A 14,615-nucleotide genomic window follows, 5' to 3' on the forward strand; every position below is an offset into this window, starting at 1 on the left:
TCCCAATGGAAGAAATCTTAGGAAAGGGTAGTGGAAAAAAGCCCATGCACAGAGCTCCAAAGAGCTGGGAATTCCAGAAAAAATGAGCCTGGTGTGGGGTAGGAGATGCTCCCTAGATAGTCAGATGGTCTTGACCAAAGTTTTGCCACTCCTGAGTCTCTATGAGGTAGAATGTGGAAGGTGAAATGAAATCAGTAGCAAAGTCAGTAGCATTCAAGTTGTCTGCTCTTGAGGATTTCCTGGGAAATACAACAGGAAACAAGTCCTAGTTGTATATAACAGGCTTCACTCCAGAAACTGTGACTTGGTTCTGAGAGGAAGTGTCCTGCCTCCGATTCCTTTTTTAAAGCTCCCCACAGAAGGCTTATAACTTAAATTTGTGAGAAAGTTAATGATGAACACCCTGAAAGCCTCAAAATTACCTGGAGAGCCTGTTAAGCACAGATTGTGGGCCCTGCAGGAGTTTCTCACCAGGAAATCATGGTAGCAGTTTACTTTTTCATTTATAAAATTTTAATTGCTTTATTTAAGCACTGTGTTGCAAAAGTGTTCATTGTTGGGTTTCAGTCATGCAATGTACACTATCCACCAGTGATTTTTCCTGCCACCCATGTCCTTTGTTTCCTCTTCTATCTTCCACCCTCCATCCCTGCCTTGTTCTAGGGCAGTCAAATTGCCCCCCTCCCTTCACTCTCTTTCCTTTTTGACACTGTGGCTTGCACGATTGTTAATGGAGGGGCAGTTTACTCTTCAACAAGCTCTGTGGCAGTGGTCCTGGTTCTTGAGTTGGAAGTCCCTGGTGCCTTCCAGGACTGGTTTTCACACCAGGGGATTGTCAATTAAAAGGGATGAGGGATGGTGGTGTAGCTGCTTTTGTTCTAAGCAGGCCCTGTTAACAGAGTAATTCTGGAGGCAGGGAAAATGGTGTTCATTTTCTCAGGCACCATTTGCAAGATTTTCATGTACCCTCTCTTCTGGCAAATACCAGTGACTGTGATTTCCCTACAATTGCCTGTTCTGTAGTTTAGGACTCCAAACACTTTTTCCATTCACCAACCATTTTTGCCTGAGAAATGCAACATAGGCCCTTGGATTCATTATGCAGTTGATTTTGAATGATTTTTGGTCATTTTGAATTAATTTTGGTCATTTCTTTTTTTTTAATTTTTGGTCATTTCAAACTAATTTTTGGTCATTACACATTCCGAAACCTTAAACTGTTGCCCAATGTTTCATGATCCCCCATATTCACTTACAAGAGCCCACTGGGGGAGCTGTAATTGAATGTTTCCTTCTGTTAAAAATCAAGCAAGTTTTATGTGGTCAGTCCACTGGGACTTGAGGGCAGAGCCTGGTGATCTTTGAAGAATGAAAACAGAGCACTATAAATATTTCTGACAGTCAGGACATCTATTTGCTTTATCTTTAGTATATTACCCAGAAGGCAAGAATCAGTCTTTGGCAATGCACAATGTAAAAACTGTGGTAAAGTTACTCTGGCAACAGTTAAGATGCTTCATTTGAGTAGAGCAAAATAATTTTTAGAAGTCTGACTAGCTTCAAAGACTCCTTGATAGTTTGAACAGCACATCTGAATGAGAGATTAAGGGGGACAGTATCTGAAATATTGTGTGCTTCCCCTCTTTCTTTCCAGGATGACAAGGATCTGGTGCATGAATTTGTTGTGGCTGAAGGTCTGACATGTTTGATCAAGGTGGGAGCAGAGGCAGATCAGAACTACCAGAACTACATTCTGAGAGGTGAGTTGTACTGGGCTGTGATATCAGCTCTGGCAAGGAGGTGTGATGCCATCCCAGGAACTTGTATCCTCAGAGCTTTGTACATCATTTGTATTCAGAAGAAAGGTAGTGAAGACACTCCTGCAAACTAAATCATCTCCATTAGGTTTTATCAATTCCTTTTAATGACTACAAATGATATAATTTTATTTTCACAACATTTTCCCTAAGTTTTACAAGAAATTAACATACTGGGATTTTATTTCTTCTTTTCTTTTGCTTCTCTGGGTCACACTTTGTGGTTCTTGGGCCATATTCCTGATTCTGCATGTAGGGATCACTCTGGGCAGAGCTTAAAGACCCATATAAGTTGCCCAGGATTGAACCTAGGTTGACTACATGCAAGCGAGAACCTTACTTACTGTACTATTATTCCAGTCTTACTGGGATTTTTATTTCTTGATGTATAATTGACACATTTTATTATATAACATTTTATTGTATTTATCATTATAACATTTTATTAGCTCAGGTGTACTGCAATTGCTCATTTTCTCATTTATTTAATGAAGAGGAAAGGGGCTAGTTGAATCTTAATGTCAATAGTAAGGCACCCAAATCTCTTGGGATACTTGTCAAAAGTGCACATTCTTCTTCAGTTCCTAAGGTTTCTGACTAGGTAGATCTGAGGTAAGCCCAGATATTTGTGTTTCAAAGACTGAAAACTACCTCACTGATTTGACTGTTTATAGTGCAATGCATGTGTGGAGTTTGGAGCACTTGCTCTTGTTGCAGTTCATAAAGTTAATATTCTTTTCATAGTCACAGTATTTTCCTGCACCTTCATAGAAATTTTATTGGATCCTGTAAAAAGCTGTAAATGGGCATAGCCAGAATCTTTAGGTAGTACCACATGAAATGGCTGCAGCCCAACATTTTGACCTACAGAAGGAGAAACTTGATATAGTTCAATATTATTCCCCTTTACAGTTGAAAAATACAAGATTCAGAGAGGTCAAGAATCTACCTAATAAAGTAATTTTTCTCTAGTAACATGCCCTGGGGCACATTGGTCTGATCCAAGGTTTTCCTTCTGTTCTGCATGCTTACCAGGTGCTTTGTTCTTCTACAAGGAAAAAAAGAATATCTTTTTCTTTTTTCCTTGGATGCAGAAAAAGTACACAAAATGTGTGACTTAATATTGTCTATCCACAGTGAGAGTTGACTGGGACAGACAAAATGAATGTCCTGTGTGTGTGACAGGTTTTATGTGGTTACCTTGTGCATCAAACTCTGGGTTCTTTCTGCTTTGTTCTGTGAGCAGATATGTGCTGTAAGAAAAAGCAAAAGATATAGCATATATCATTTAAGTTTCTTTCCCACAGAGCCTAATTGTAAGTTAGGATTATGTTTTTATGTGTTGATGAATGATCAACATGTGAGAGAGTCTTTGTTCTTTTATTTTTTCTCCTCCCAGTTTGACACTGGGAAGTTGACCCAAGTGCACTTAAGCTTTTTCTGGGAGAGCCTCATTGTAAACTATCACTTGTAGTGATTGGTAAGTTTAATGATTTCTATCCTCAATATAATAAAAAAGTGTAATGGAAAGTTGTGAGATTTTATGATGAGAAATGGATATAAGCTGAATTGTCTTTGCTGCTTTCAATTAGAGTATATCTAAAGAGATGGTGTTAGCTTGGATTCTCATCCTTATGCTTCCATTCACACTACTCCCACACCTAGAATCAGGGAAGGCACAAGAGATCAAGGGAAAATGGGAGAGAATGATTCTTTTTTATTTTCCAGGTCATTTAGAGCATAGATGTTCATAATGTGAACCATATGGAAAAATATAGGCCTAAAACTACTTAATTCTGAATAGTGAGTTAACACTGTAAGTCTATTTTTTTTTGTTATACTTTACAAGTACGTATCATTTTTTTTTTTTTTTTTAGATTTGGAGGTGGGGGGGTTGGGCTACACTCAGTGATGCTCAGGAGTTAATCCTAACTATGAGCTCAGAAATTGATCCTGTTTGGGAGACCATATGGAATGCTAGGGGATCGAACCACAGTCCATCCTAGATTAGCGCATGCAAAGCAAGTGCCCTACCGCTCCAGCCCCAGTATATATCATTTTAACTTAAAAAGTAATCTTCCCTAGTGGACACTCAATACACAATAACCCTAATCCCCCATGGATCTCATATAAGAGCCATTAACATGTTTATCTTTAATCTTCTGACACCTAACTAGGTGTATCTAGGTGTGTTGTATCTAGGTATGCTAATAGCATTGGTGTAAGCCTATGCATTAATCTATATTCAAGGCTGAGGAGGGAAGTCCCTGTTATGCTCAATTTCCTGTAATTAGAAAGGCAAAACTGTAAGAAGCCAATACAAGCCTTTTGGAGGTTAGAACTTGGTCACATCAATACCTGTAACTGCAAGGGAGGCTAGCAGGAAATTTGACTTCCTGGACCTTAAAAAGTAGGCAACCAGAGAATAGTGTGTCGCTTTGGGTTGGGGGTTTTCTGCTTACCATGAAGAGTAAGTTCAGAAGGAGATAGTGGCAGGCAGAAATGCTTTGAAAATGCTCAGAAATGCTTAGAAAATGCTTTTTCTAGAAAGCATTGATGAGTGTTTTGGGTAAAGAAAGTAGAAGCCAGTATGCTGCTGAGAAGATCACTTATGCAGGTGGTGGGTGAAACTCCACAGCTGCACAAGTCCCTGGATAGTGAATTGTGTGCATTGGACTTCTTGGCAGTGAAATGTTAACTTAGAAGACTTTAGCTCAGCTCTGCTTTAGTGAATGTTTGTTGTTAAGCTTTCAGTGGTTACTTAACTTGTGTTTCAATCTGCTACACCAGAAAGGCACCAAAGAGTCAGAACTGGGTTGAGACCCTCTGTCCAGACAGTTCTTATATGCTGACATAGCTCCACATTTTCATGGGCCCCAACAGGGCAGTGGTCTCTTGGTTTGCTTTTCCAGTAATCAGCACTGAGTGGCCTGAATGCTTACCATGGATATCATGGAGCTTGATATAGGTTCTCATCCACCAAACTTCAGTTTCTAGGGAATGGGGCTGCCTTGGCATGTCTGCTTCACTGCAGCTGAGACTCAGAAAACTTGGAGTAATATTATATTTTATAATAATTATATTTTTATTATATTTTACTAAAGCATGTGCTATAAAAGTACCCTAGGATTGCTTTACTTTGTTCTTATACTTTATTTTTTTACAGAGTCCATTTAATTTTTACAAAATAAGAAAGAAATGATAGGATTCCTAGAGTGTGACTTTTGTATTTTTTTGACTTTTCTTATATTCTTATAATATAATATTATAATAAGAATATTCTTATATTCTTATACAAGGATGCCATCATCTTTTTTTCTAGCCCACATGTTGAGTCACCCCTTCCTTGAAGCACTTCTCTTGGTGGTTTTTTAAGGTTGCGATCAGCTTCCAGCAGCTGGCAGGCATGTACAATCATGGACAACCTCTGAATTTCCTCTTTGTCCAGTTTCCTTTTTACCTTCTTACCTTGGAGGAGGTAGGGGGAGGTCAGATGCAGATCAAGAGAGAGAAATCTGAGATTTCTTTTAGTTTGGAGAGTTTATTAAGGTAGGGCTGGTCAAAATGCACAAGAATTATAATGAAGTGAGGGTAAGGAAGGCATCTTCTTGATTGTAGCTTCTGAAGAAGTGGGATTAGCAGCCTTGGGCTGTCCTTGGCTCTGTAGAACTCAGTGCTTTGGGCCATTTAGGGAGTAGATGGTGGTCTGGAGTGTGAGCCCAATATGGAAGTTGTCCAGTGACTGTGGATTTATTTAGGCATATATTGGAGAAAGGAAACTCATCTTTATACAAGGAATTTGAGTCTGGGTCAAAATGTCATTTAAAAGGCCATATTACAAACAAAACTGAAGGTCAGCACTTTGGTAGAACAGATAAGGTTATGCCAGGAGTTCCCAACTCTGATGAGAGATGAGTCCCACTCATCTAAAAGAAACTAGAGCATTTGAAGAACCCAGTCCTTCCACATCTGCTTTTACAACCCCTTAAATATATTTTTATATTCAGCCTTCTGTCAGCTCCCCACCCTGCTTTTAATTAAGGCCCAGGAATCTGTTACTTTTAGTTGAGGATGTATCTACTGAGAGGTAAAGAGTGGTTTTGAGTTACGGTATAGTCAACTGCTGTCCAAAAATGAGAGTTGGCTGTGGGAAGAGGGCCGCAGTGCACAACACAGAGGAATAATATTTATCTGACTTATTATTCTTGGATGGCTACAGCTAATGATCTAAAGTTTTTCGTGATAGCCAGTATTTAATATAAATCTACGGTGGAATTTTGTACCTCACAATTTTTCTTATTGAAGGAAGGTTAAAATGGTATATTCCTGGGAACATAAGCTTTTTGCACACACACTGAGCCTTTGCTGTGAGTTGTGCCAAGCTGTTGGATGAGACAAGAAAATTCAGTTACCATTATGCCCCAGAAAAGCTCCACAAAGTGCCACTCAGGGCTAGTTTATGTATTGCACGTGTCATACATGTTTAGTCTAAACTTAGTTACTTTGAGTGAAGAGCAGGATAGAATAAGAAAGACCATCTGCCCTTCTGATAGTATTTAATGGACACCACCTCTGGCAGGGCTAGTTTTACATTTTTTTGAGATTTTTGATTTGATCATTTTACTTAATACATTGATGCCAGTACTTTAACTTGTATTAATTAAACCACTTTGAAGTGTGATGTCAATGTGTTAAAACAAAATATCCCAAATATTAAGAAAACAACCAAATTTCTAGTACATTTGGGTAAGATGTTAAAACATGAAAAGAAAAGGAAGATTTGTTTGCCACTGTAAGATTTTTTTCTTATTTGATTTTATTTATTTATTTATTTATTTTTGGTTTTTGGGCCACACCCGGCATTGCTTAGGGGTTCCTCCTGGCTGTCTACTCAGAAATAGCTCCTGGCAGGCATGGGGGACCATATGGGACACCGGGATTCGAACCAATCACCTTTGGTCCTGGATCGGCTGCTTGCAAGGCAAACGCCACTATCTCTCCGGGCCCCGCCACTGTATGATTTTTAAGAAATATTTTAGTGGTAGTTGGCATTAAAAAAAATTGGGACACTGGAGGGAGAGAGACTGAAAGAGTCTGTCACCTTCATCTAGTTCTCTCTCCTGAAACTCTCCTAAGAAGGTCAAGAAAGACCCAGTGAAAACTGTCTCCTAGAAGCTCTGGAAGAATTTGCTATGGGGCTGCATGCTTTTTATAACTAATGAACCCCACTATAACACGTAGAAAAAAAATTACACTGCAAGTGTGACAATGGGGAAGCCTCATAGGCAAATACCATACACAGAGAATGAAGATGAAAGCTCTGATGACCCAAAAAATAGCAACCATCTGATTAATCTCTCAGATAAGGAGTATAGAATAGAAATATAAAGAATCCTCATAGAAATCAAAGAAAGCATAGATCAAGCTCAACAGAACACAAAGATGGAAATCATAAAACTCCAAACTGAAATAACAGGTCTGTAAAACACTGTAGTTGAACTGAAAACCTCAATGGAAAGCCTCTCCAAAAGGGTAACAGAAGCCAAAGACAGAATCAGTGAACTGGAAGATGAAATGCAAAACAATTCTATATAGCAGGAGAGATTGGAAAAGAAACTAAGGCAAATGACCTGACAATGGAAAAGGTACTCAAAAATGTGAATAGATGAAAATAGAAGTTTTTGATAAACTCAAAAGAAACAACATAAGAATCATTGGAGTCCCAGAGGCCCAGGAAGAAGATCACCAGGAAGAATCAACAGTCAAAGACATCATGACAGAGAAACTCCAAGAGCTAAAGACTGCATGCAATCAAAATGCCTGAAGAGTACCAGCTAAAAGAAACCCAAAGAAAAACACCCCAAGACACATCCTAATCACAATGACGAATACCACAGATAGAGATAGAATACCGAAAGCAGCAAGATCATAAAGAGAAATTACATTCAAAGGAGCATCCCTAAGACTTACAGCAGACATATCACAAGAAACCCTCAAGGCCAGAAGACAGTGGTGGGATATTGTGACAAGACTGAATGAAATGAAGCTTCACCTAGAATACTGCACCCAGTCCAACTCATGTTCAGGTTTGAAGGAAGTATACATAGTTTCATGGATAAGCAACAGCTCAGAAACTTTACAAATGCGGAAAGCAATATGGAGATTCCTCCAAAAACTGGAAATTGAGCTCCCATACAATCCAGTTATACCACTCCTAGGGATAGACCCTAGGAACACAAAAATGCAATATAAAATTCCCTTCCTCACACCTATATATATTGCAGCGCTATTTACAATAGCCAGACTCTGGAAACAACCAAGATGTCCCTCAACAGATGAATGCCTAGGAAACTGTGGTACATATACACAATGGAATATTGTGCAGCCGTCAGAAAAGATGGTCATGACATTTTCCTATACATGGATGTACATGTAATCTATTATGGTGAGTGAAATAAGCCAGAGAGAGAGAGAGAGAGAGAGAGAGAGAGAGAGAGAGAGAGAGAGAAAGAAAGAAAGAAAGAAAGAAAGAAAGAAAGAAAGAAAGAAAGAAAGAAAGAAAGAAAGAAAGAAAGAAAGAAAGAGAGAGAGATACAGAATAGTCTCCCTCATCTATGGGTTTTAAGAAAAATAAAAGACATTTTTGCAATAATTCTCAGAAATAAAAGGAGGGCTGGAAGGAAGGTCCAGCTAACAACATGAAGCTCAACACAAAGAGTGATGCGTGCAGTTATAGAAACAACTACACTGAGAACTATCATAAAAATGTAACTGAATGAGGGAAGTAGAAAGCCTTTCTATAGTACAGGCAGGGTGGGGTGGGGAAGAGGAAGACTTGGGACATTGGTGATGGGAATGTTGCACTGGTGAAGGGGGTGTTCTTTACATGACTGAAACCAAACTACAATCATATTTGTAATTAAGGTGTTTAAATAAAGATATCCAAAAGAAGGGAAAAAAAGGAACTCTACAGAATCAAAACCAACCTTAAAAGAAAAGCTGAAAGGTCTACTTTAAGACAAGACAGACCAACAGACAAACCAAACTTATACACAAAGATGACATTAAATCTCATGACAAGCATCTCCCTCAACATAAATGGACTAAATGCACCTTTAAGAGACACAAAGTGGCAAAATGGATCAAAAAGATGAATCCAATCTTCTGCTGCCTACAAGAAACACACCTGAATAGTCAGAAAAAACATAGACTCAGAATCAAAGACTGGAGGAAAATCATCCAAGCAAACAACACCCTTAAAAAAGCTGGAGTGGCCATATTAATATCAGATGACACAAACTTTACACTACACTCAGAAAAGTTGTAAGGGACAAAGATGGTCACTTCTTACTAATCAAGGAATATATGCAACAGGAAGAAATTGCACTACTAAACATATACACACCCAGTGAGAGACAAGCAAAATACCTAATACAATTATTGACAAATTTGAAAGAGGATATCAATTAATAACACAGTAATTATGGGAGACCTCAACACGGCCCTGTCACCACTTGATAGGTCATCCAGACTGAAACCCAACAACAACAACAACAACAAAACAAAAACCCAATAACAACAACAAAAACCCCTGAAAAAGAAAAGTGGAAGAAAGAGGCCTAGTAGATATATAAAAGACACTCCATCCCCAGAAACCTGGATACACATTCTTCTCCAATGTACATGGATCATTCTCTAGGATAGACCACATGCTAGCACATAAAACATACGTACATAAAATCAAGAGGATAGAAAGTCTGCAGTCTATCTTCACTGATCACAAGGCTCTGAGATTAGATGTGAACTACAAAGGGACACAGAAGAAAAACTTTAACACCTGGAAATCAAACAGCCTACTACTGAACAACCAATGAGTCTAAGAGGAAATCAAAGAGGAAATCAAAGCTTTCCTGGAAACAAATGACAATGAAGACACAAACTATCAGAATCTATGGGACACATCAAAAGCAGTACTAAGAGGAAAATTTATAGGTTTGCAAGGACACATCAGGATGAAGGGGCCTACCTGAATAGCTTAATGATGCAGCTTTTCAAACTAGAAAATGATCAACAAAAGGGAGCAAAAATAGGTATACAGAAGAAAATAAGAAAGCTTAGAGCAAAAATCAATGAAGTTGAAACCCAAAAAATAATCCAGTAGGCAGAAGGCAGAAGGCAGAGTTGGTTCTTTAAAAAAAATAAACAAGATTGATAGACCAATGGCAAAACTCACAAAGAGAAATTTGATAACCCATATTAGAAACGAAAAGGGGAGGGCCCGGAGAGATAGCACAGCAGTGTTTGCCTTGCAAGCAGCCGATCCAGGACCTAAGGTGGTTGGTTTGAATCCTGGTATCCCATATGGTCCCCCATGCCTGCCAGGAGCTATTTCTGAGCAGACAGCCAGGAGTAACCCCTGAACACCACCGGGTGTGGCCCAAAAACCAAAAAAAAAAAAAAAAAAAAAAAAAGAAAAGGGGGAGATCACTACAGATATTGCAGAGATTCAAAGGGTAATCAGAGTCTACTTTGAGAAACTTTATGCCACAAAACATGAGAACTTGGAAGAAATGGATAAATTCTTTGACTTTTATAGCCTACGACAGTTGAATAAGGAGGTTGTAGCATATTTAAACACCTCCATCACTATTGAGGAAATTAAAATCTTGGAGTCAACTTGCCTAAAAATGTCAAGGAGCTATACAAAGAAAACTATAAAACCCTGCTTCAAGAAATAAGAGAGGACATGCGGAAATGGAAACACATACTCAGCTCATGGATTGGCAGAATTAACATCACTAAAATGGCACTACTCCCCAAAGCATTGTACAGATTTAATGCGATCCCTCTAAAGCAGTGCTTATCAATTATTTTCTGTCATGCCCCCCCAGGAGGAAGAAAACATTTTTCATCCCCCACATGACTGTAAATAGTATATTTATTAAAAATAACTTTAACCTTCAAAACAAAAAATATAAAATAATTTGAGCTGATTTTTTAATCAGAGATGATGTCTGGATGAATGGCTACAATGAACATGTTTGCAATGCATAGCTTTTCGAAGCAGGATTTGAAGCAGGACACAGCAACTCTCAGCTCCAGAGACATACAGAGACATAAACACGGAACTTAGCTTGTTATGATAGTGTTTGCTGAGGTCAAACACGCCCCCCCTTTATGAAGCCTCATGCCCTGCCTGGGGAGTGTTCCCCACTATTTGAGAAGCACTGCTCTAAAGATACCCATGACATTCTTTAAAGAAGTGGACCAAACACTTCTGAAATTCATTTGGAACAATAAACACCACAAAAGCAATCCTTGGGAAAAGGAATATGGTGTTCTAGATATTTGCAAATATTAGTCGAAGTAATTTATGTGATTTGGTTTTCTAGTTTAAATTACTCCCTTTGCCTAATTTTACATGTTTTAAATATTTTAAATAGTTTAAAAATTGTCTTTTTAAAAATTTAGAAAATTTGCCTGTTAACATATTTTGATATTCTGAGAAATTTAGATCTGTATCAGTATTGGGTCTTGGCCAGTGTTCCAATAAGGAAGTAACTGTTTTGAAAGAAAGCAAACTTATTTTCTTTGGGGAAAAAAAAGAAAAGGAATATGAGAGGCATTACTTTTCCCAATTTTAAACTGTATTACAAAACAATAGTTATCAAAACAGCATGGTATTGGAATAAAGATAGACCCTCAGATCAGTGGAATTGGCTTGAATACTCAGAGAATGTTCCCCAGATGTACAATCACCTAATTTTTGATAAAGGTGCAAGAAATCCTAAATGGAGCAAGGAAAGCCTCTTCAACAAGTGATGTTGGCACAACTGGTTAGCCACTTGCAAAAAAAAAAAAAAAAAAAAGCAAACTTAGACCCCCCTCCCCCCAGCTAACACTATGGATGAAGGAAAAATCCAAACGGATTAAAGACCTTAATATCAAACCTGAAACCATAAGGTATATAGAACAACACATAGGTAAAAACACTTCATGACATTGAGACTAAAGGCATTTTCAAGGAGAAAACAACATTCTCCAAACAAGTGAGAGCAGAGATAAATAGATGGGAATATATTAAACTGAGAAGCTTCTGCACCTCAAAGGAAATAGTGCCCAGAATAAAAGAGCCACCTACCGAATGGGAGAAATTATTCACCTAATACCCATCAGATAAGGTGCCAATATACAAAATATGCAAGGCACTGACAGAACTTTACAAGAAAATAAACATCTAAGCCCATCAAAAAATGGGGATAAGAACACTTTGTCAAAGAAGAAATACAAATGGCCAGACAGCACATAAAAAAACATGCTCCACATCACTAATCATGAGGGAGATGCAAATCAAAACAACTATGAGTACCATCACAGACTACAGAGCTATTGGCGCACATGACAAAGAATAAGAACAAGCAGAGAGAAAGGAACTCTTATTCACTGCTGGTGGGAATGCCAGCTAGTCTAAACTTTATGGAAAATGATATGGAGATTCCTCAAAAAAAAACAACAAAACTGGAAATTGAGCTCCCATATGATCCAGCTATACCACTCCTAGGGATATACCCTAGGAACACAAAAATACAATACAAAAATTCCTTCCTCACACCTATATTCATTGAAGCACTATTTACAATAGCCAGACTCTGGAAACAACCAAGATGCCCCTCAACAGATGAATGGCTAAAGAAACTGTGGTATAAATACACAATGGAATATTACACAGGAGAGATGAAGTCATGAAATTTTCCTATACATGGATGTACGTGGAATGTTTTATAAAATAAGTCAGGGATAGAGATAGACACAGAATAGTCTCATTCATCTCTGTTTTTTTTTTTGTTTTTAAGCAAAGACATTATTGTAATAATCCCAGAGCCAATAGAGTTAAGGGCCAGGACCAGCTCACAATATGCAGCTCACCACAAACAGTGGTGAATGCTGGTAGGGAAAATAACTACACTAACAACTAGCATGACAATGTTAATGAATGAGAGAAGTAGAATGCCTGAGCAGGGAAAGGGAAGGAGAAAGATCAGGAACATTGGTGGTGGGAATGTTGCACTGGTAAAGTGGGGTGTTCTGTTTGGACTGAACCCCAACTACAATCATGCTTTTAATTATGCTGCTTAAATAAAGATTTTATAAAAAAAAATTGGGACACTGGAATACAAAGAGAACAGTAGGCTTAGGATTTATTTTGCATGTGGCCTCCCTAATTTGATTCTCCAACACAACAGAAGATCCCTTGAGCACTACTAGGAGTAATCTCTGAGCATAGAGTCAGGAATAAATCCTGAGTTTTGCTGGGTATGGCCTACTGTAGTTAACATACCCTGTTTTAATACACACAGAAACACACTCCGCTTTCCCTGATCCCCTTACTCTGTCTTCGCTAAACACTCCCAGTTACATCTTGTTTTAATCCCCTCTCACATCCTACCTGATTGGCTGACAGAGAGTCCACTTACTATAAATGTCCTTTTCCCACCTACAATAAACTGAGTTACTCTCCTGAAGTGGCTGGTGGATGTTTCTTTGTGAGTGCTCTACTCACCTGGTGATCTGACCTCATCAGTGACTTCTCCATCTTGGGATCTGACTTCACCAACATCATTTACAGTCTACAAACAAAAAACCTGGGCATTTATGTTGGGATATCGCTGACCTCACCAGTGTCTTCTCCATCTTGGGATCTGACTTCACCAACATCACTTACAGTCTACAAACAAAAAACCTGGGCATTTATGTTGGGATATCGCTCAGTGATTGAGCACATGAGCATATGTGATGCCCTGTTTTTTACTACCCAGAATGAAAAGAAAAAAATGAGATGATGCTTATTAAGAAAATCCAGATTTTGGGCCGGAGAGATAGCATGGAGGTAGTGCATTTGCCTTGCATGCAGAAGGACAGAAGGACGGTGGCTTGAATACTGGCATCTCATAGAGCCAGGAATGACCCCTGACCGCTGCCGGGTGTGACCCCCTCCGCCCAAAATGAAAATCCAGATTTCAGGGTGTGTGTGTGTCTGTGTGTTTGTGGGAGGGAAAAATTTCAGAGCCTTGACAAGTTTGACTAAGCTTTATTTCATTTCTGGTTAATAAAATGACTTGTATATTAATAGATCTTAGTGAGGATTAGGACTGATGAGATATCCTTTGGCCAGCATGTATATTGCCAAGAACAAAACCATAGATAGTCTCAAAGGAGAATTATCATCTTAGTAGGTACAGAGTGACTAAATAGTCATCCAACCAGAATCCTCCATCTTAGAAAAATGGAAAGGTAGTATCTGGGCATCTTGGATCAAATTGGAATTCTAGTGTCACAATTGGAAGACTGACGTTAGAGGAAGGGAGTTCAGCATACCAAGAGTAGTAGATGGGAACCCAGTGGGAGTGGCCTGTTCACTTCCTGAGTCTTGTCAGGACTTCACCTTTGTCTTGTTTCACCACAGCACTGCATGTCCTGCCTGACTTGTTTCTGCCTCTTTACCCAGTACTGGGTGCAGCAACTGAATTAGGAATCTTCCTGTCATCACCATGAGGGCTTTCTCTGTCCAATCAGGATTTTGAGGATTAATCATGACTGCTTGGTGTGGATGACACATTGGCTCAAGTGTTCTAGGAATTTCCAACCTATGGAAGATGGGACCAGAGATGAAGAAAGATCTATCCTCATGTGTTGTCTCTTCTGTAGCTGAGTTGACTGATGGTGTGTCCCCACTGGAGAATCAGAACAGACTGCACTAATTGGAGCTTCTTGGGAGTTGGGGACAGTCTAACCTGCATA

The 14,615-nt window shown here is 38.8% G+C and overlaps 2 protein-coding genes across 4 annotated transcripts in view; one reads left to right on the forward strand and one right to left on the reverse strand.

The window, feature by feature from the left end:
• RPRD1A (regulation of nuclear pre-mRNA domain containing 1A) overlaps positions 1-14,615 on the reverse strand; it is a 1,137,547-nt gene that overhangs the window by 454,094 nt on the left and 668,838 nt on the right. The gene's annotated exons all lie outside the window — the stretch shown is intronic.
• FHOD3 (formin homology 2 domain containing 3) overlaps positions 1-14,615 on the forward strand; it is a 514,974-nt gene that overhangs the window by 221,948 nt on the left and 278,411 nt on the right. For both annotated transcript variants that reach the window (XM_049769642.1, XM_049769643.1), the window contains exon 5: positions 1,655-1,760. In XM_049769642.1, the coding sequence (XP_049625599.1) occupies positions 1,655-1,760 (106 nt within the window). The remainder of the gene's footprint in view (positions 1-1,654; positions 1,761-14,615) is intronic.

Source organism: Suncus etruscus, chromosome 3, assembly GCF_024139225.1.
Source record: "Suncus etruscus isolate mSunEtr1 chromosome 3, mSunEtr1.pri.cur, whole genome shotgun sequence".
NCBI classification, from domain to species: Eukaryota; Metazoa; Chordata; class Mammalia; order Eulipotyphla; family Soricidae; genus Suncus; species Suncus etruscus.